Source organism: Bactrocera tryoni, chromosome 4 (genome assembly GCF_016617805.1).
Source record: "Bactrocera tryoni isolate S06 chromosome 4, CSIRO_BtryS06_freeze2, whole genome shotgun sequence".
NCBI classification, from domain to species: domain Eukaryota; kingdom Metazoa; phylum Arthropoda; class Insecta; order Diptera; family Tephritidae; genus Bactrocera; species Bactrocera tryoni.
Genome location: NC_052502.1, coordinates 46,847,980 through 46,870,316, shown reverse-complemented (window position 1 = coordinate 46,870,316; position 22,337 = coordinate 46,847,980). Strand labels below are relative to the sequence as shown.

At 37.9% G+C, this 22,337-nt stretch overlaps 1 protein-coding gene across 1 annotated transcript in view; it reads right to left on the bottom strand.

Moving 5' to 3' along the window:
* Positions 1–444: 444 nt before the first annotated feature.
* The window catches only part of LOC120774583 (serine/arginine-rich splicing factor SC35-like), a 138,122-nt gene continuing 116,229 nt past the window's right edge, over positions 445–22,337 (bottom strand). Inside the window, exon 2 of the mRNA XM_040104316.1 lies at positions 445–1,079. Within this exon, the coding sequence (XP_039960250.1) occupies positions 445–1,079 (635 nt within the window). The remainder of the gene's footprint in view (positions 1,080–22,337) is intronic.

Below are 22,337 nucleotides of genomic sequence, written 5' to 3'. Positions count from 1 at the left end.
GTGACAATCTTGTCGTCCTGTCACTCGACTGGGACAGGGTGATAACAGATCTAAGGCGGCTTAAGAATAACAATGCATTAGGAGTCGATGCATTACCGGCTGGTAAGGCCAAGCCGAGAAGCCAATGCCTGACCACCTGTCTGCACTTGCAATGCAAAACTGACGTGACCTCGCAAATTATAAGGGAAACTGGCGAAGTTTTGTGTTCTCGGCACAGATTGACCCACGGTTGTAGTGCCAAAGGAGAAGAAGAAGACTTAATTTTTTTTTTAAGTCGGATGCACAAACAGTGGAACGGAATACATACAGCTATTTGAGCCAGAATATCCCTGTTCATTGACCACATTTCAAAAATAGTTTCAGTAAAAATAAGTTTTTCTATCCATTAAAATAAGTAGTAGTCACCTGTTTTCGTATAAATATGATTAAGAAATTTTATTAAACTTATAATTGAGGACGTTCAACTCTTTCACCATTACGTCGTTTGTTCGCCTGACGTCTGCGCACGATCACTCTGCGCTGCGGTTTGCGTTGTCCTCCACGTCGTCGCCTGCGACGATCTTTTGAGTTGTTATGATTTCGTCGTCTCCGCTTTTGTGCCGACGGACGTCTACGTCTTTGTGCTGATGGATGTCTGCGTCGCTTTTGCCGACGTCGGCGTTGCTGAGTACGACGTCGTGAGGGATTACGACGGCGTTGCTGTGTACGACGTCGTGAGGGATTACGTCGGCGTACACGATTTGTTTGCTGATTTCGCGCAATGGAAATGGCGTTTGCTGTGTTATGCTCAACATTCCGACCAATCGAACTCACAGGTGACGAGTAGTAATCATAATCCTGTGTTCCCCGTGTAGGAGTAGAGCTATCAGTGTAGGAACCGTCATCCGTTGATAAAGCTTCTTCTTCTGGAGAGTCTGTGTAAATTATTTCGCTCTCTTCAGTCGGTTCTTCTGTATATACGGGCTCAGACCCGCAATTGGAGTTGCTTGTTTGTCCTTTTGATCCGGATAATTGGTTAATGAAATCAGGTGTTACAACGCGACCCAATGCGCCTTCGAAGACCTCATTGTACTCAGAAGCTGTAATTATTATGAATAACGGGTGATTATTTTTTAAGAAAAAAGAGAATTATTCACAAAAAAGCAATAACATTCGTCAGGCAAACTTTTCGTCCCGTAAATATGCAGCTGTCAAACACACACGAACATGAAATGAGGTTGTATCAAGCCAAGAAAGCTTCATTGTGTCGATTCGCTTTGCGCGCGCAGTTTATATGCACCAGTCCGGTTCAAATTTGATCTTGAGTGTATAAAATTTCACTAACCAACAATTTCCAGCCACACAGCTGCTATCAGCAGCAATGCTGGCACAAAATGTAACTTTGCGAACTTCATCTAATGTTCGAGATGCCGTTATTTATCTCGATCATTTAAAAAACTAGAATGAACTGTCTTCGCTCCCTGTTGCCTGACGGTTATATATGCGCTTTCGCAAAAATTTGCAAAAAAGTTGGCACACACTTTACTAATTATAATTTCTCTATAGCGAAGAAATAGTAAATCAACGCATTAGAGTATATACATACTTTACTCCTGCTCTTAATGTATGCATGCGAATAAACTTGTTCTTTATTCGCGAGAATTTGCAAAGAAGACTTGGAAATTTGCAAAACAAACAGAACCATAAGTAGGCAAGCCAGATGTGTATGTATGTATGTATTAATGAACCCTAAAAAAAGTTATCGAATGTTATTGACCGAAGAGCTTGGGAATTCATGGCAACCATGACGTCGTACACCTTTGACATATTCCATGCATTCGTTCTTTATATACCGCAGCCGCGAAGGGTCATGCTAATTGTTTGGCAGTTGGAGATTTTTGAAATTAGTTAGTAACTTGCAGCATATTAAATTTAGAAAATTCTTAAATTGACAAAATAATTTATAAAAGTCAAAATTCATACACGCTTCTATAACACAACATGTTGTGTATGGTGGATTGAAAAGTGGTGGTAGGTCGACCATAGTAAAACACATATTTTTGGCAAAATTCGTTTTTTTTATTTTATTCAAGGGTGATACACTGACGATAGTGATCCTCCAACTTTTCAATACCATTTTTGTAGTAACATTTGTCATTTGCTTCAAAGGAGCATTATTTTAAGATCTGAGAACAGAGAATAGTCGCTGCTGGTCAGATCTGTAGAATTTGGTGAATGCAAAAGCGATTCGAAGTCTAATTCATGCATTTTTGTCATCGTCTTCACTGAGTTGTGGCACGGTGCATTGCCTTGGTGAAGCAGCACTTTCTTTTCCTTCAAATAAAGTCGTTTTCCTGATTTTTCAATAGGGACGCTACAAAAGTTGACCGATAGGGACAGCAGATGACTCTATATTTTCTCCGCTCTTTTGACATTTCTCTTCAGTAATGTTTGCCATTTCATTATGGAACGTTGTACGATCTAACAACAAGTCGAAATTATAAAAATTGACTACGGAAATTTGGAGTTAGTGGCCTTAATTCTCTATGGTCGTCATATTCGTTCTGTCAGATAGACAATTGCTCGTCTAGTGGTGGTTTGAGTCCACAGGCACAGCACAAAATGTTCCCGCGCCAGTGAAACAAAAAAGTGCCCGTAGTGTCGGAATATTGCTGCCGCAAGTGAAGCAATTGGCGAAGACCCAATCAGTCTCTCATACGTCGTTCCCAAGCGTTGAGCATCTCTGTGACGTCATTGTGGCGAATTTTGCGAAAATATTATGAGCCGGTGGCGTCATTGGGTCGTACTTCTTCCGTGATGCTCAACACCGGCACGTTACTGGGAATGGGAATCGCTACCGCTCAATGATACCAAATTGGATATATGGACTTGGACAATATGTGGTTCCAACAGAACGGTGCCACAAGCCACAGAGCGAATATCACGATTTATCTCAAGAAATGACCCTGTCAATTGGCGTTAGACTATTTCCTGTGAGACTATGTCAAATCTGTGGTCTATGCCAGCAATCCAGCGACGATAAATGAACTTGGTAGGAATATTGAACGTGACATTGCAGCAGTATCGGGCGATTTATGCTTGAAAACCGTCAAAAATTGGGTTCAGCGTCAGCACCTCTTCAGCCCATGGTGGCCATGCAAATTATATCGAGTTCCATACAAAATGACATCGAATGTACTTTCATAGGAACAAAGAATTTCATTGATATCCCAAGCCGTTTTGGTCTTATTTAAAAATGCTTTTATAGCTTTTTTACTGAAAACCCCGTTACTACGCTTGAACATCACCAAACACTGGTCCGAATCATCAGCTCGTAGTTGTTTTTGTTAAAAAATGAGCTCCATTGGGCACAGAGCTTTCTCATACCCAAATATTCGTGATTGCTATGATGTACACGTTCAGTTCATATCTTTAGAGTCTCTGCTATCTCGAACAATTCCATTTACGGTCTTCCAAAATTATTTTGTGGACTTTTTTTTAATGTTTTCGTCACTAATAACCACTTTCGGGCGTCCGCGGCGTTTAAGTTTTCGGTTCTCATTTCATCACGTCTAAACATAGCATACCAATTCTTGATGGTTGATTTTCCTGGCGCAGTGTCCGGAAACTAGTCATAAAGCTAAGTTTTTGCTTCAACTGTATATTTGCTTTTCAAAAAGCTATATTTTATCAACAGGCGAAATTCCTTTTGATCGATTTTTTCACTATAACAAAAGTTCAAATTTATAACCGTGCCTTTTCAAGGTTAAGGCTAACTATAAATCATATGGATTTAATTCTATTAGCGCCACCTATGTGTCAGGTCGGAACTTTTCAATTGACATATTATGTGTATCTGCAATAATATCTTAATACAAGGTTATTTGACTTTGGGACAATTTGTACGATTCTGATCATTATCTTTGAGAAATTACGTAAATCCAATAAAAAAATAAAATCCAACGCCATTTCTGAAAAATTGTTCCAAACTTGATTAAATCCAGCAAACTCTAATCAAGTACTACGAGAAGAAAAAGTAAGGATTGAAAGATTGAAAAGGACTGAAAATCAAAAGTGGGTCCGGAGGATTAGAAAGGTTTTCCCAACAAGAGCGATACGATTTAAAAAAAAAATTGTTAAAGAAATTCAAATGTTTGTTATTTAATGTAAAGTGCAATCGATACAATTAAGTTTGAATGTAACATAGCAGATTCTAACCCACCAGGGGGCGCTAGATTCAAAAAGTCCTGTTTATTTTGGAACGCACCTTGTACTTGTAAAAGGGAATAATTTGTAAACGTTGTTTTTGCGTATATCTTTCCATGATGACATGGATACAATGGATAAAAAATTTCAGATCGGTAGAACACAGTAAACAAAACTTGCTCAATAAGTGCACTAGGGAATAGGGATGGGACTTACCTCGGGAGACTTTTTGACACGAGCAAAAAAGCTATGACTTCATAACTAGTAAAGAAAATACTGCGAAAACACATAAGCAAGCAAGGCAGGTGATTATCAAAGTAAAGAATAGCTAGAAGCATCTACCATCGCAGATACGAACTTACACTTGCTCACAGCCATTCGCATTCCTCTACAAGTGAAGAACCCTTATTACAATTATCAACAATTTCCAGCACAACAAAAGCCGACGCAAATGGATTATTGTATTAGAGTATTTCCATATAATCGGATTTGATTGGGACTGCCAAAATCATAATTTCCATATACTTTAATTTGTATAGTACATAAACCTTGGTTGGAACGGTTTAAGGGGGAAGCCTGCTTTAAAGGCTTCAAAAAATCGATTTTTTGAGTATTTTTTTGGGAGGGAAAGAAATAAGTGAACCGGAATTCTCAGAGTTTATAGTAATATATTTAAACATCATTCACAAATTTTTTGGATGCGAAATCTTTGATATTCTGCCTTTGGGAAGCAATTGTCCGATGCATCTCGCATGTACATTTGTCGGACGGTGAGCAGGATGCAGGTCGGAATTTCTATCGGAAAAAAAAACTCAAAGATATTCATATTTTTTAATAATTTATCTCCCAGTAAAACTAAAAAAAATTCCAAGAAAAAAACTGTAACATTTTGCAAATTTTTTAAAAATTGAAAAAGAAGTGGTTTCTGACCAAAAAAAAACTTTTACTTTATGTTGTTTAAAAATATGGTAAAACTTGACTTTTTTAGTTTAAATAGAAGTTAATTTAATGCCAAATATAATAAAGTTTGCCCCAATTCCATACGACGTTTAGTTTTTTTCTATCCTGCCCGCCAATTACGAAAAATCGTAAAAATGAAAAACCGAGAAATCTCGCGTCAAAGTTTACGCTTTCTGCCCAATCGCTGCTAGACGCTCGGTCACTATTTCCCTTCTAGCTTCGAAAGTATTTCGAATTTCCATCTAAAACTTTAGGGACATATTCTTATATTATTTTTAAAGAGATTTAAGCAAAAATAAAAAAATCGACTTTTTGAAGCTTCTAAAGCAGGCTCCCCCCTTAAGTGCCATTTGATAGTTTGTTGGATAGTTTTGACGTCATATTCATAAACCCACTTCTCGTCACCATATTTGTTTGACGAAAGTAGGGTTCTCGGCTAAGTAATAAAGCATACCGTTTACGGCCTCTAACCTATGTCGTTTTTCATAAAAATTGAGGACTTTTAGTACCAGTCTATCATTAGCACACATCATATCCAAAACAGTAACCAAAATATGTTGAGACGATCCATAAGAGATTTTGAGAACTTCTGCTATCTCTCTGATGCCAACACAATGACTACCAAACACTGTTTAACTTTTCAATTCTTCTTTTTTTGTTTTAACTTTTCAATTCTTCTTATGAACTTTAACAGAGGTGGATGGACGATGTTCTTAATGACTGTGCGATCTTCACTAAAGCAAAGTTGATTCTCTAAAACACTTCCGCAACATTTTTATCGATTCCGTTGCTGTGATTTCATAAAATTTCGAGCAAATTCGTTATTCCATTTTAATCGCATCGTAATTTGTTTTTAGTTCAATTTAAATGATATTTTTTATTGTGTTAAAATTGTATGATATTATATATATTTTTTAAATCCAATACCTTTTGGCATTTTTCGGGCTAGATATTGATTCCACGCTCATAAAGTGTTTAATTCCTGAAGGCAAAAAACTGGTCAAAATGGTTTTTGACGTCTTGATTTGAGGGGAAGGTTTTCCTAACAAAAATTTTTTGCATGGCCCGGTACAAGTAATAGTCCGCAGATGCCGAATTTGGAGAATATGATGGATCCCATTCAAGCTGCAAAAGTTTCTGTTTGAATGCATCAATCAACTTGTCCAGCTGATCACAATACATTTCAAAATTAATCATGGTATTGTCAGGCAAAGGCTTAAAATACACGATCCCTTCGAAAGCTTTGAAATTAATCTTAGAAAAATCTAATCTTTCAACAATCTTTCGAGTTGGTATTCGACCGACGACTTTATTTTATCCACTTCGACTTTAACATTTTTTTCAGGGCCTACAATTCTCAGATCGAAATTTTGCAAATAAATTTTTTTCGTTAACGTTCGGCAACAACTTTTTTCCTTACACATCAAAAAATGTTCGCATTGCAAGACTGTATTATTGTCCCTTTGATAGTAAAACAGTAAAATATACCGAGAATGCTGGTTTCGATCTTCTATTTTCGATAGGGTACAAAACAAAGATTACTCAAAGAATTTCAAGTATTTTTTACAAACTAGCGTTACCTGTCAGCTGTTTAAATATAACGGGTACTCCAAATAGAGGTACGTTTTTCAACAGATCATGCGTGTTTCATGTCAAGCTGTAATGTTATTATTGTTCGGTATTATTTAGTATGTAATTCGTCATGGAAAACTTACGCCCGAACAACGTTCACAAATCATTCAAATAAATTACGAAAATTCACGTTCTATAAAGAATGTGCTCCGCGCGCTTCGTTCAACTTATGGTCAACATTATCGAGACCCAGCATTCATTATTCGTTAATATTGGACCGAATTAGTTGTTTTATTCAGCACGCAGTAAAGAAAATATAACAGAGAGTGTTCGCGAAGATCGTGGAGAGTCGATTCGGCACCGTTCGCAGCGACTTGGACTAAGGTATGGAACGACTTGGCTGCGTAAAAATTCAGTTCGAACGATATTACTTAGTGAATGACCCAATATTTTATGCTTCATATTTTTTTCATGGTAGAACTACTGACAGATTAATTGATATATGCTGATAAGACGAAGAAGAAGATAAGACTTCGCATAAATATTAATGGTTGCATCAATATAGGAAAAAATTATTTAGTGGTAGTTGTAGTTGAAAGTCACCTGTCACCTGTGTTCAACTTGTGGTTGAAGTACCTCAATATTTGTTCGAGCTGTGTGGGTGGTCCACATTCCTCTTTTGAAAATTTTGTTAACTTAAACAATTAGGCGAGTCTCAGATCTTCTATTCACAATATACACCTCGTTATGTGAAGATTGGCAAAGAACGTACACTCATTACTCATGTGACATCGTTTGCTTCAGTTGCTTTAAATACAGTATATTTTATATCAATTAAAAAAAAAATTAACTTATTTGTGGGAGTATTCTCATAGTTCTCATTGTTTGAGGTTAAAATTCTGCCTCTCTTTTGACCGCAATTTACCGCTAGAATGTTGAGAATGATTTGCATGGTACTAATAAATCCGCAGACCTACATAGGTTCTAATTTGTATAGAGTTGAGGTTGAGAAATTCAGATGCCGGAAATGTAATACCTACTACATATGTATGTATGTATATACATATGGGGTTTCCATACCAAATCGACCACTTTTTAACCCGACCCCTTTAGATTTTGCTGAAACTTATCCATCCTTTTCTACCCTTTGAAAAACATTTTTGAGAATTTTTTCAAAAGTTTTTGTCCAACTTCAAAAAAGTTATGAATTTTTCAAAAAAATGGCTTTTCTATTTTCAAATAGCCATAACTTTAGTACAAATTGACTTTTGGGGACCTTTTTTTTCCTTAAAATTTTTGTTTTTGAATGAACTTTTCGAAAAAATACACGAAAAAAATTTAACACGATCAATTATATAAATTAATCCGTTTTTTAAGCAAAATCGTAATTTTTTTTTTTTGGAAGTTCGCCATTTTTTTTATTTATTTTTTCCTAAAAAAAACTTCAATTAATTTGACAACTATCCCTGCTAATCGCGGAGTGAGACGTTTTTTTATATTTTTTTTATTTTTTTTCGTTTTTGAAAATTTGACAATTTTGTTTAAATAAATTTTTTTGTAAGTTCGCTATTTTTTTTGTATTTTTTTTCCCCTCAAAAAAAAACTTCAATTAATGTGACAACTATCCTTGCTAATTCCGGAGTGGGCCGATTTTGTTTATTTATTTAAAACAAAACTATTAAATTTTCAAAAATGAAAAAAATAAAAAAATAAAAAAAAATTCGGCCCACTCCGGAATTAGCTAGGATAGTTGTCACATTAATTGAAGTTTTTTTTGAGGGAAAAAAATACAAAAAAAAATAGCGAACTTCCAAAAAAATTTATTTAAAAAAAAATTGTTAAATTTTCAAAAATGAAAAAAATAAAAAAAATATAAAAAATCGTCTCACTCCGCGATTAGCAGGGATAGTTGTCAAATTAATTGAAGTTTTTTTTAGGAAAAAATAAATAAAAAAAATGGCGAACTTAAATTTTTTTCGTTTATTTTTTCGAAAAGTTCATCAAAAAAAAAAAGGTCCCCAAAAGTCAATTTCTACAAAAGTTATGGCTATTTGAAAATAGAAAAGCCATTTTTTTGAAAAATTCATAACTTTTTTGAAGTTGGGCAAACAATTTTGGAAAAATTCTCAAAAATGTTTCAAAGGGTAGAAAAGGATGGTTCAGTTTCAGCAAAATCTAAAAGGGTCGGGTTCAAAAGTGGTCGATTTGGTATGGAATACCCCATATATGTATATCCGTATATTTCATTTAACCGTGAACAATGCTTAGCATTAACGTCACCTTAAGCGTTCATTGTTCTTAAAACTTTTCTAAAATATTTCCATTTATTTTTATTGTCAAGTTTTGACTGTCATAAATTTGCTTTCATTATACTTCTATACCTTACAATACCATCTGACCATTTCATTTCAGCATATTTACTTGATAGATGATAAAATTTATTATTTATGTGCTTTTGACTTTCATTTCCTTCTTGACGCCGATAAACAATTACAAACTCTCGCCATTATCACCACTTACCACCAGCTGCCGCTTGCGACGCCTCCCCTGATGCGCAAAATAGCTGTTTTAATTAATTACCCTCATCTCCTATGAGATGACATCAAAAACACCTGATGATATGCTATATCAGGGGTGTATGGGAGAATATGTGTTGGGTGAAGATGTCGATGTGGCTGTTGCCAGCTTTCATACACCGAAGCATTCGAATAATTAGGACGGAATTATTAATCACGAAAATAAGGTCGTAAGCCTAAGAAACACAAGGGACTATAGGGTGTGAGAATTTAAATATATATCTACATATAAAGGAATACTATAGGAGTTGTATATTATAGAAATAGGCAGATAAAATTGGCGAAAGTGGGTCACAGGTGTGAAAAGAAAGAAGATGGCTAAAAACAGTGTGGTAAAATACTGCGTAAATTTTATGCTGGAATATAGGTCATATGTTTAGTGGGTTAAGCATATTAGAGCAAAGTCGACAAACATGGACTCCATATAACATTATAAACAAGAAAATATAACTTCTTCTTTATACTCAGGTATCCAAAATATTCAGCGATATTAAGAAATAAAAATAAATAATATAAATGTGAACTTAAGCTAGGAAGGAAGAATAAATTCGGGTGCAAACGAATATTTTATTGCAAATACAAAAATGAATGCTTGGGAAAAGCTTCCTGGTGCTGTACAAACTTCATATAAAGCTAGAGGATCTATAGCTGTGATTTTAGAAATCCTTTTCTGAATTTTATAACAAATTTTTTACATATTTTCCGATAAATGCGATATAAAGTCAACTAGAAGATCGAAAATATTTTTGTAAGGTTTACACAAGGTGGCGTTCCGATGTTTTTTGGCTGTAGATTTAAAAAAAAAAAAATGAAAAACTTTGATTCTGTTTGTGAATTATTTTTATTTGGTCTTTTAAATTTTTTTACATCAAGTCGAGAATATGATATCATGTAAATCGCCGCCACCGCAGTTGATTGGCATTTAAGCTTTTTTTATGGCATTTTCCATCACTTTGGCCAGAACTTCCGGCGATAGGTACTCACATTCTTGACGGATGTTTTCTTTAAGAGCTGCAAGAGTCTGAGGCTTGTTGACATAAGCCCGCGGCTTCAAAAAGTACAAATGGCCAAAACGGGAGATTAGCATATCGGTTGTGGCACGTGCAGTGTGTGCCGTTGAACCGTCCTGTTGGAACTGCATGTTTTCCAATCCCAGTTCATCAGGTTGCGGCAAAAAGAACTCGTTGATCATACCGCTGTAGCGCTCATCACTCACAGTAACCCGCGACGTCTACGAAGAAAAAAGGTCCGATGACTCCTCCAACGAAAAGAGCACACCATACAATGACTTTGAGCGGGTGTAATGACTCTTCGTGGGTTACACGCGGATTTTCTGTGCCCCAGAAGCGTAAACTTTGCTTTCTTACGTACCCGCTAAGATGGAAATGGGCCTCATCACTCATGATTGTTTTTGACGAAAAATCATCTTCCTCTTGGCGGTGATTAACCCTGGTCGAGACCAACGATCTGATACACTTAGTCGAGACCACTTAGACTTAGACTTAGACTTAGTGTTTACATACATTTATATGGAAATACGTGTTGTATTTACGCTCATATACATATGTACAATATAGATACATTTTTGAAATTTCTTACCTCTCGATTTGGTTGAAATCAAATTGACTGCCTTGTTCACGCTTGACGTGCAATAGCGTTCACAAAAAATGTAACATTTTGAGAAAAATTACATCTTTCTTAACCTTTAAAACGTTCTAGCGGCTAAAGTATTTGACCTAGATAAACATACAAACCAATTTGGACATGTAACGAACATGAAAACAGATAAATCAACCGTGCGAAGTGAAAGAAACATACCAAAGTTCATATATTTTCATACAAAATATATGGGGTCTAGCCAAGCAGAATTGGTGCACTAAGGTGTAATATTATAATATCCTTTAATAGTATCTTTCGATACGATATGCTGGAATTTTTTTTCTGAGTTCTATAGACAATAAAATGCTAGGAAGCTACCTGGAAGCGCAAGTCGTTTGCTACACTCTAAATATATTTAAATAACATTTAAAAACAAAATATGCCTTGCCAGACCCGAGGGTCTCGATGAGGGTTAAGGATGGCTTGAGCGTATGTTAGACTCGATGGGCGGTCAGCAGCTAACAGCTGATGCACCGTCTGGACTTTGTACGGAAAGATCTTCAAATCTTGTACCAAAATTCGCTGTAAACACCGTCGACTGATACCCATTTGCGCGGCACGTCGTCTGGTCGATGTCGACGGCGGTTCCATGACATCCTCGGCAACAGCAGCAATATTCTCTGCAGAACGGCTACTCCGCGGTCTGCCACGCCTGGCAGCATCTCGTGTTGTGCCAGTCTCTTTGAGGCGCCTAAACGTCGCAGTGTTTCACTAGTAGGCGTCGGACGGCCAGGAAATCTGCGACGAAATTCACGTTGTGCTAAAGTCTCCGACCGATTATTGACCCGCGTTCGGGAGCAGTGTAGCGTACTATTGTTTATTTACGTCTATTTCGCACGTGTTTATTACACAAATGTCAAAACAGAACTGACATTAGAGGTCATTTGGAAAATTTATAGCATCTTCTAATAGGATAATACTTTTGCGCCACGCTTAGATCTTTATATAAGATATAGATCCGTTTTAAAAATTTTGAACGTAAGATGAAATACCTTAAGGGCACTATTTATGCAAAGCTTAATTCTGATAACTTCATTGATGTTTCATGGATTCTAAAAGTTTGTTATTGGCGAAGTAGGTGTAGATGTCATTCGATTTCGTCTAAAATCTCGAATCCACAATCTATTATTATAATGTATAATCTATGATATATATTCTATGATCTATGATCTATAATCTATAATCTTGATTTTATATTCTCTAGTCTATAATCTCTATACTCAATAATCTATAATCTATAATCTTGATTTTATATTCTCTAGTCTATAATCAATAATTTATAATCTATAATTTATATTCTATAATCTATAATCATTAATCTACTTATAATCTATAATCTATAATCTCTTGGCCAACGCACACATTCAAAGAATGTGTGTTCAGCGTCGTCTTCTGTCGCGTCGTTGTATAGGCATGACGGCTCTTCGACTTTTCACATTCTGTGGAGGTACTTTTTGAAGTATCCGTGACCGGATAATATCTGGGTTGTGTGAAAGTCGACTTCTCCGAACTTACGACATGTTCATATGTCTAGATCTTTATTAGCCTGGCCGTCCATTTGCTGCTACTTTCATTCTCCCATCTTTGTTGCCATGTTGTTATTGTAACTTTTATTGTTTGTTGTATTGCGCTCTTGATATTATCGGATGATTTCTTTAGCTCCCACAGCTTTCTCCTTTCATGCTAGAAGGTCAATTGGGGCATTACCGCTTATAACTAACATTGCATCGTCTGATACTGTTCGGTAGGCTGATGCAACTGTGAGGATTGCGGTGCGGTGCACTCTGGCCATTACCTTACGCCGGTTTTCCTTTTTAGGTGCGTCTGCCCAGATCTCGGCTTCATATAATAAGTTGCTGATTGTCGTTGACATTAGGAACTTATCTTTTCTTGGCTGGAGCCTCCTCTGTTGACCATTAATTGGCTCAGTTGAAAGGTGATCTTCGCTGCCTTTCCTGCGGCGTGCTGGATTTGTACCCAGAAGGTTAGCATAGGGTCCAGTCTTACGCCTAGGTAGTTTACTGCTTTTTGTGTCCTAAGAATATCCATAGTCATGTGCATGCATATCTCGAGAGGTATGTGCTTGTTTGTTAGCAGTTGTAGTTCTGTTTTGTACGTAGCGAGCTGGAGGATGTGAGAGTCGAACCATTCTTGCGTCCGTATTATGAGCTTTCTTCGCGCTTCTTCTGTATCCCTTGCTGTAAGTCTGGGCCTAGAATGGATCCTTGTGCTGCTCCTGACGTAACCGCTATCTGTCGTGATCCCTCTTTAGTTTCACACAGCAGTTTCTTGTTGCTAAGGTAGTTTCGCACCACAGTCCTGAGGTAGTCGGGTATCTTAAAGCTTTTTTAGAGAGCGTCGATCATATCCACCCATATAGCGTTGTTGAAGGCATTTCGGACATTTAGAGTCGCCAGTAACACTATTCTTTTATATTTATGCCATCTACGTTTTCAATGACGCATTTTATAGCTCCTATAGTTGATTTGACGGGTCTAAAGCCCTGTAGTCTAGGGGACAGTCCTCCAGCTTCGTTGACAGCCACTTCGAGTCTGGGTTTAGGTAGGCTTTCGTATAGCTTTCCCGCTGTGTCAAGCATGCATAGTGAACGGTATACTGATGGCGAAATGGGATCTCCTTTTACCTTGCTGATTAGCACCACCTATTGCTTTTTCCAGGGTTCAGGGAATGATCCGGCTTCAAGGCAGGCGTTTTACACGCTCAGTAGTGCAGCCGGTCGCTCTGCAGGGATCCCAGTGTATATTGGCAATGGCTTGGTAACATTTCACGCCGAATTGAAATCGGTCAGATAGTTCGTGAGATTAGGATTTCTCCTAAACGTGAGAGGTACCACGCCCATTGTCCAATTGTTACGACAAGTCCTATAGGGATCTTCCCTACCATTTTGCTTGTGGCATATTTATTTACATGATTTCTTTAAATAGCATTTTGTAGGCATGGCGGGGAATCTATTCCGCTCATCTGCAAAACCAATCCTCATCAATATTTAAAATTTTACCCAAGTTATCGCTGGCAAGGACAGACGAACAGACAGTCTCCCGGATTTCATATATATACAAGACTTCATATTTATCTCGATTAGTTTCAGGTTATACAAACAAAAGTTAGGTGAACTACAATTCTCTGAGAGCATAAAAATATTACTTTTGAAATTGTAATATATTTTTTAAACTTTACTAGTTATTTTACTCTTCAACAAACAAACAACTCCAAATTTTGTTAAAATGTAATAATACAGATAAATCTACAAGCGGCCTAACCTTGATTCACCTTAAGCAAATGCAAAATGTTGCTCGGCAAGTATTTACTTAAGCTGTGTGCATTATGTAATAGATACAACGATATGTAAATAAGCATGGCAAATCCAGGTGCTGTAAGTGAGCTGACATAAGTACCGTAATAGGAGTGCGTATGCCATCGAGCCAAAGTAAATACACAAGTAAACACATGAATAGCAAGAGTTTTTAAGTAGATGAGGCTGGAGAGCGGCTGCGTATTTACAGTAATTTTGAGATATGTATGAGTAGGTGTCTTTACTTTCTTATATATTGAAAATAGCAACATATTAAAAAGAAACGTGAGTTTGAATAATCCACGTCAGATGTCATAACCTTTTTTAATAAAAAAAACGTCTAAATATATTTACAAAACACTCATTTATATACTATTCCTAAAATTAAACAACGTAATGTTAAAAGGTCTTATGGCTAAAGCTAATAAGGATATCTCACTTGGGCAGCTGAGAACACCGGTCCGTTAATGCCTAGAAGCTTTAAGTATTCACCCTCATATATCGGCAAAGCCCACATTCGGTTAGGCGCCAAGTTCGTTGAATGTTTGCCTGTTTTAAAGTCATTCTTGCAAAAGCTCACCATCTCACCTTCCATATAACTTCGACAAAAGGCGTCCGACAAGATTTTAGCCGTACTACATGATTGCCTATTGAACAATGACCAGTAAGCACCCGAAAATTGCTGCAAGAAGAGCCAGTAGTTCAGTGGATCTCCAGCGTTCAAGTCAAGGCAATAAGTATTGCGCAGTCATACAGGAGCTATCTGTTGACCAACGCTAGATAAACTATCCTGTGGTTCACACGTCCACCGCTAGAATGGAAGTGGACTATAGAGCTCGTTTCCAATCCGGTGTAATTGATACAACGGCTTTACGAGCTTATCGGCTTTGCAGTTTCCAGCAATTCTGCTATGACCAGACACCCAAGCGAGTTTGATAATGAAATAGCTTAATGCTATCGAATGCGAGCACAGATACTCTTTGAGCAACTGTGAGCGCACACAAAATCCTCTTCTTTGAAATAGGATCTATTTCGAAGCAATAAATCATCATCAAAGTAGAACATAATGTTCTCGTCTTTATTTGAAGCTCGAGCCTCGTTTAGGATTTTGAATAACAACTCAACGTTGGTTGCATGAAACCTCCGACTGAATACATTTTTTTTCTTGGTAGTATAAAAGTCGATCTTCCATTGAACACAAAAGCGGCGGTTCGTTTAAAACATTATATAGCTACTCAAGAATGATAGTCTTTAGGGTGTTTAGAGATCTAATCTAAAATATTGAGAACTCTTCGCGTATCTGGATTGTAAACTTATATTCTTGGGAGAATAAGGGCATTGGGCATCGAAAGCGGTTCGGAAATTGAATCTGGATCAAAATGGATTTATTTGTTTTCACTAGGAAATACAAAATCCCTCCGTGGAGATCCCTTCGATAAATGAGACCAGTAACCAGAAAGTCCAGCAATGCATGTAGGCAGATACTCGGCACAACCTGGGGCCTCTCTCACACAATTCTCATGCACTGGTTATATGGATCGCTTGAAAATTGAGATAAATCATCATCAAAGTAGAACATAATGTTCAACGTCTTTATTTGAAGCTCGAGCCTCGTTTAGGATTTTGAATGACGACTCAACATGGGTTGCATTAAACCTACGATCACCGCATACTCTGTCCAACCGTGCGAACAACAAAAATCGAGCTTCGATTGAACACATCATTGGCGGTTCATGGAAAACATGCATACAGCATCTCCAAAACATCGATAGTATTTATCTTGTTTAGAGATCTAATCTAAAATATTGTGAACTCTTCGCGTATTTGGACCAAAAACTCACATTCTTGGGAGATTAAGGGCACTCCCCATCGAAAGCGGTTCGGATATGGCATCGTGGATCAAAATGGACTTATTTCTTTTCAGAAAAAAATACAAAATCCCTCGGTGCCGAAAGGAAAGCGTTAAATGCAGACGTAAAGCGAAAGTCATAGGCAATGCATGTAGGCAGATACTCGGCACAACCTGGGGCCTAAAACACACGTTCATGACAATCGTTATATGGATCGCTGCAAAATTGAGTATTGAAATGCAGAAGGAGACTAAAGTTTCCGGAAGTAAGACAGATTTTGCTGATTTTTTGAATTTGTTTTTTTATACCCTAATAGGTATATTCCATTGTTGTCACGAAGTTTGTAATCTAAATGTCGACTAGTGCTATCTTCATAGATTGACCAGTGAGAAGTTCATGATATATAAATGATCAGTATGTCGAGTTGAGCCGATTTTGAGGGACAGTATGTTCGTATATATATGCACAGAAAATGAGCTTCGAACAAAGAGCGGACCTTAAATTTTGCTTTAAAATGACTCAAACTCGACATACCGAAACATTTGATATATATACTAGCTTATAGGGCTTCCGACCTATTCCTTTCCTGGGTGTTACAAACTTGAACTTGAATGTTTTGCAAAACGTGGTTTTCTTCAAGGAGCTGCTCATTTGTCGAATGGCCGAGGTCGGTCCACTTACAATATAGCTGTCATACAAACTGAAATTCGATCGGAATCAAGTTCTTGTATGGATCTACTTTCACTTTGAAATCAAGATCGAAATTCACGGAAATTTGGTATATATTATTTTCTAAAGCAACAATGTATCGCATTTTGACAGAACATATGGGTTTACGACTGGAGACCTGCACGCATTGTTCCGCACAAATTGCCTGACAAGCAAACCGTGCTACACAAGTTAACAACAGAAGGGCACCATAGAGACAGTATTTAGCTTGACCAAACTGACAGTTCAACGTTTAATCTCTCCCCGTTTTTTTTTTTTTTTGAGTCATCGTGCGACTTTGGACCATAATTTCCGTAATATGCATTAAAGCAGAGGTCTTTGCCATTGATAAAGCCGACGGAGAGGCGACTCTAATCTATTAGCACCGGCATACTCCAGAACGCCAATACCGGCGGAAGGAGCCGCTTCAAATAAGGCTTCGACCCTCGTTTCGCATATCGTCCAGAAAAGTCTGTGGAAACAAGGAGAAGGAGTGCCGCTTGAATCAAAACGACTTCGCTACTCACCCGAAAACGTTCGGTTTTTTTTGGTAAGTCCAGTGCACTTTGGACCATACGATAATCCGCAAGCATAGGTTAAGGAAAATGATAAAGCCGCGGAGCTCGACTTGGGTCTAAAAGCACGCAACTCCACAGACACCAACAAACGGTGGACGGCACACGTTTGCAGATACGGGGCTGACAGGAATGAGTAGACCGTGCAGCCATAAGAGCAAGGCACCAGGGTAACAATGGAGCATCTCTTGTACGACTTGTCTCAAACACGCGTAAAGCATCATCAAACATTGGTGTCACGACATGAGCTGTCCGGAAGAATAATCCGTTTTAGTGTGGTTAGAGATCTGATCTAAAATATTGAGTACCGTTCGCGTATCTGGATTGTAAACTTATATTCTTGGGAGAATATGGGAATTGGACATCGCAAGCGGATCGGAAAATTGAATCTGGAAGAAAAAGTGGATTACCGCAAAATGACAAAATCCCTCCAGTGGAGAAACTCTATACGAGACGTAACCAGAAGTCCAGTCTCGCAATGTAGCAAGATACTGGCATCAAACCCTGGGGCCCTCACGACCTCTTCTCATGCACTGGTTATATGGACGCTTGAAAATTGAGGACGGAATTGATGCGGGAATAAAGTGTCCGAAGTTAGACTTAATGCACCCTTTTAAGATGTCGCACTACTTCACTATACAAGGTGCGTTCCAAAGTAAACAGAACTTTTTGAATCTAGCGCCATCTTAATGTCGATTAGTGCGCTAGAATCTGCTATCTTTATCGATTGTTCAGTGAGAATTTCATGACATTTCATTATTGGAAGTGAGGTGGCTACTTTGGACAGAGTTTGGTAATTGAAAAACTATGAGTCCTCTTTCGAGCCAACAAAGACCAAAGTTCTACAAGTTCGTCATCATTCCGAGCCTACTTCTATGGTGCGTAAGCATGGAAAATGCAGCATCTGATGGATCAGCCTTAGGAGTGTTCCGTGCGAAAGGGTTTTGCGGAAGATTTATGGTCTTTTACGCATTGGCAAGGGTGAGTCCCGCAGTCGATGGAACGATGAGCTGTATGAAATATATGTTACGACGACATTGACATAGTTCAGCGAATCAAATATGAGAGAACAGGTAGGGAAGGACCTACAGTCCTTGGTATCTCGAATTGACGCCAAATAAAGAGGAACAACTACTGTTGTTAGCTTGGCTATAACCGGCGCAGCAAGTTTTCCAGCAAGTTTTTTTTACATTCTAGAAATAACTTCCTCAATGATGGATGCTGTCAAGCTTACGTACTTGGTACTTATATAGTTCCTCTTTTGTTTTGTAAGAAATATAATTTTTCAAGTAATAAATAATCAGCTTACACACTCTTGAACAGTAAGTTGATATAAAAAATTATCCTTTCACTCATTTTCATTAAAGTTTGCGAGCCAACAAACTTAAACCCACGGCATGTATTATTCCCTTCGCGCCACAGTTTCCAAGTTAAATGTCACTTCAGCGCGAGTAAGTGAATTCGTTTTATTTACTATGAAAACATATAGTACTTGATATTCACAAGAACATATACGCATGTACGTACATACTATGTGTGCGTATGCATTATTAACTTTCACTTGCTTACTTGCAGCTTTTGTTTATTCTGCGGCGCACGTGGCGTATGAGTAATGCGCTTGTTGTAGCACAAACTTTCCACCTTGATTTAATAATATTTTCACTGCCTTACTTTTCCTACATACATATGTATGTATATGTATTTATGTGTAAAATACGTATGTGTGTGTTTGTGTGACCGCTTAAATTATGTAAACACTCCGAAAGCATTGTAAATCAACGTTATCTATTAACAAATGCTCCTGCTTCCTGGCTGACTCCCTATTCAGCTGGTGCAATCATTTGTCAAGAGTGAGTGATTTGTTTGGCCTTTGGCTCATAACTTGCGTTGTGTTTTTCTGCCTTCATTGACAAAATTCTTGCCTCTGCTTACCTGTTTTGTGCTGGCAAAATTAATGAAATAAGCCTTGTTTTTGACAAAATGCGCTTAAAACATTTACTTTTTCTCCCAGTGACACCTGATGTTGCGCGCTCTTCCTTTTCCTTTCCGCGCTTGAATGAAGTCTTTTGCATTGCTGGCACTAGCCTCTGTTAAAATTGATTTCGATACTAAATTTGCTATTTTGTTCGTGCTTCAATTTTGGGCGCAGCAGCTGAGGAAACTTTCTTAATTCCGGCAAGTTTCTTGGCGTAAACAAAATATCTTCTCAACCTGCCTCTGCCTCTGCCTCTGCGTTTTAGTTGATATTGATATTTGAGCTTTGCCTTAAAGTACGGTTTCTTCATAGTATGCCTTGGTGCATTTGCAAACTCATTGGAAATTATTGTTGAAAATTTAATAAAGTCGGCGTGTATCGCAAACACCTTCTGTCGCTCAGCAGCTGTTGCTTGATGCCGCGTTGTTTCTTCAATTTCATCTATATTATCTAAAATGTTGTTAGTATTTTTTAATTAAAATATTTCCTTAAGGGGTCACTCAAAACATCAAAATGAAGATGGTTCCTTCTTCTAGCTTTTGCTGTGGCGTATGAATATCAAATAGCGACCCATTCAAGGTGGTCAATAGGAAAAAGGCGGTTCAAAACAGCGATATTTTACCTTTTAATTACAATTATTAAAAAGCATTTTCCCAATTTTTGAATGAAAATTTGACTTATACCGTTGTTATGAGTCATTAAGTTAAGAAGGAGATATTTTTCAAAAAACCCGTTTCTATAAAAGCAATTTTTTTGAAATGTCCTACTTTTTTTGTAGTGTTGAACACTACTTGAATCAGATATTGTTATCGTCAAAGCCTCTGTCCCGATATAGCAGAACGTGAATAAACAGTTTTATAGAGTTTGGCTTTCAGCTGTTCTCGAGAGGACTTTTACTCTTCAATTGCCTACTCAGTCCGAAGTAGCACCTGTTGGCAAGCGCAATCCTGCGTTGGATTGGACATTATTAGTGGTGGTGTTAATACTGGTTCCTAAATAGACGAAATTATCTACAACTTCAAAGTTATGACTGTCAACAGTGAGGTGAGAGCCAAGTCGAAAGTGCGACGACTGTTTGTTTGATGACAGGAGATATTTCTGTTTTGCCCTCGTTCACTGCCAGACCCATTTCTGTGCTTCCTTGTACAGCCTGGAGAAAGCAGAACTAACGGCGCGGGTGTTGAGGCCGATGATATCAATATCATCGGCATACGCCAGCAGCTGTACACTCTTATAGAAGATGGCCCCTCTATATTTAGCTCTGCAGTTCGTATTATTTACTCCAGAAGCAGATTGAAGAAGTCGCACGATAGAGAGTCGCCTTGTCTGAAACATCGTTTGGTATCGAACGGCTCGGAGAGGTCCTTCCCGATCCTGGCGGATCTTTTGGTGTTGCTCAACGTCAGTTTACACAGCCGTATTAGTTTTTCGGGGATACCAAATTCAGACATCGCGGCATAGAGGCAGCTCCTTTTCGTGCTGTCGAAAGCAGCTTTGAAATCGACGAAGAGGTGGTGTGTGTCGATTCTTCTTTCACGGGTCTTTTCCAAGATTTGGCGCATGGTGAATATCTGGTCGGTTGTTTATTTTCCAGGTCTGAAGCCACACTGATAAGGTCCAATCAGTTTGTTGACGGTGGGCTTTAATCTTTCACACAATACGCTCGATAGAACCTTATATGCGATGTTAAGGAGTCTAATCTCACGGTAGCTGGCGCAGATTGTGGCGTCTACTTTTTTATTGATTGAGCATAGCACACTTAAATTCCAATCGTTGGGCATGCTTTCGTCCGACCATATTCTACAAAGGAGCTGATACATACATGCTCCTTTCGCCTCTTCGCCGCTGTATTTGAATAGCTCGGTCATCAATCCATCGACTACTACCACTTTGTTGTTTTTATACTCTCATAACAATGTTGCTAAGGAGAGTATTATAGTTTTGTTCACATAACGGTTGTTTGTAAGTCCTAAAACTAAAAGAGCCAGATGTAGGGTTATATACACCAAAGTGATCAGGGTGACGAGTAGAGTCGAAATCCGGATGTATGTCTGTCCGTCCGTCCGTCTGTCCGCCCGTCTGTCCATCCGTCCGTCCGTGCAAGCTGTTACTTAAGTAAAAATTGAGATATAACTTGGTACACGTATTTCTTGGCTCCATAAGAAGGTTAAGTTCGAAGATGGGCAAAATCGGCCAACTGCCACGCACACAAAATGGCGGAAACCGAAAACCTATAAAGTGTCATAACTAAGCCATAAATAAAGATATTAAAGTGAAATTTGGCACAAAGGATCGCATTAGGGAGGGGCATATTTTGATGTAATGTTTTTGGAAAAGTGGGCGTGGCCCCGCCCCCTACTAAGTTTTTTGTAACATCTCGAAAACTACTGTAGCTATGTCAACCAAACTCTACAGAGTCGTTTTTTCAGGCATTTCCATATACAGTTCAAAAATGGAAGAAATCGGATAATAAACCTCGCCCACCTCCCATACAAAGGTTATGTTGAAAATCACTAAAAGTGCGTTAACCGACTAACAAAAAACTTGTCAGAAACACCAAATTTTACTGAAGAAATGGCAGAAGAAGCTGCACTCAGGCTTTTTTTATAAATTGAAAATGGGCGTGGCTTCGCCCACTTATGGACCAAAAACCATATCTCAGGAACTACTAGACCGATTTCAATGAAATTCGGTATATAATATTTTCTTAACACCCTGATGACACGTACGAAATATGGGTGAAATCGGTTCACCACCACGCCTTCTTCCAATATAACGCTATTTCGAATTCCATCTGATGCCTTCTCTGTATAATATATACATTAGGAACTAATGATGATAGCGGAATAAAACTTTACAAGAATACGGTATTTGAAAAATATATAAATGACGTATAATAAAATCTCGATTATCACTTTATCATGCGAGAGTATAAAATGTTCGGTGACACCCGAACTTAGCCCT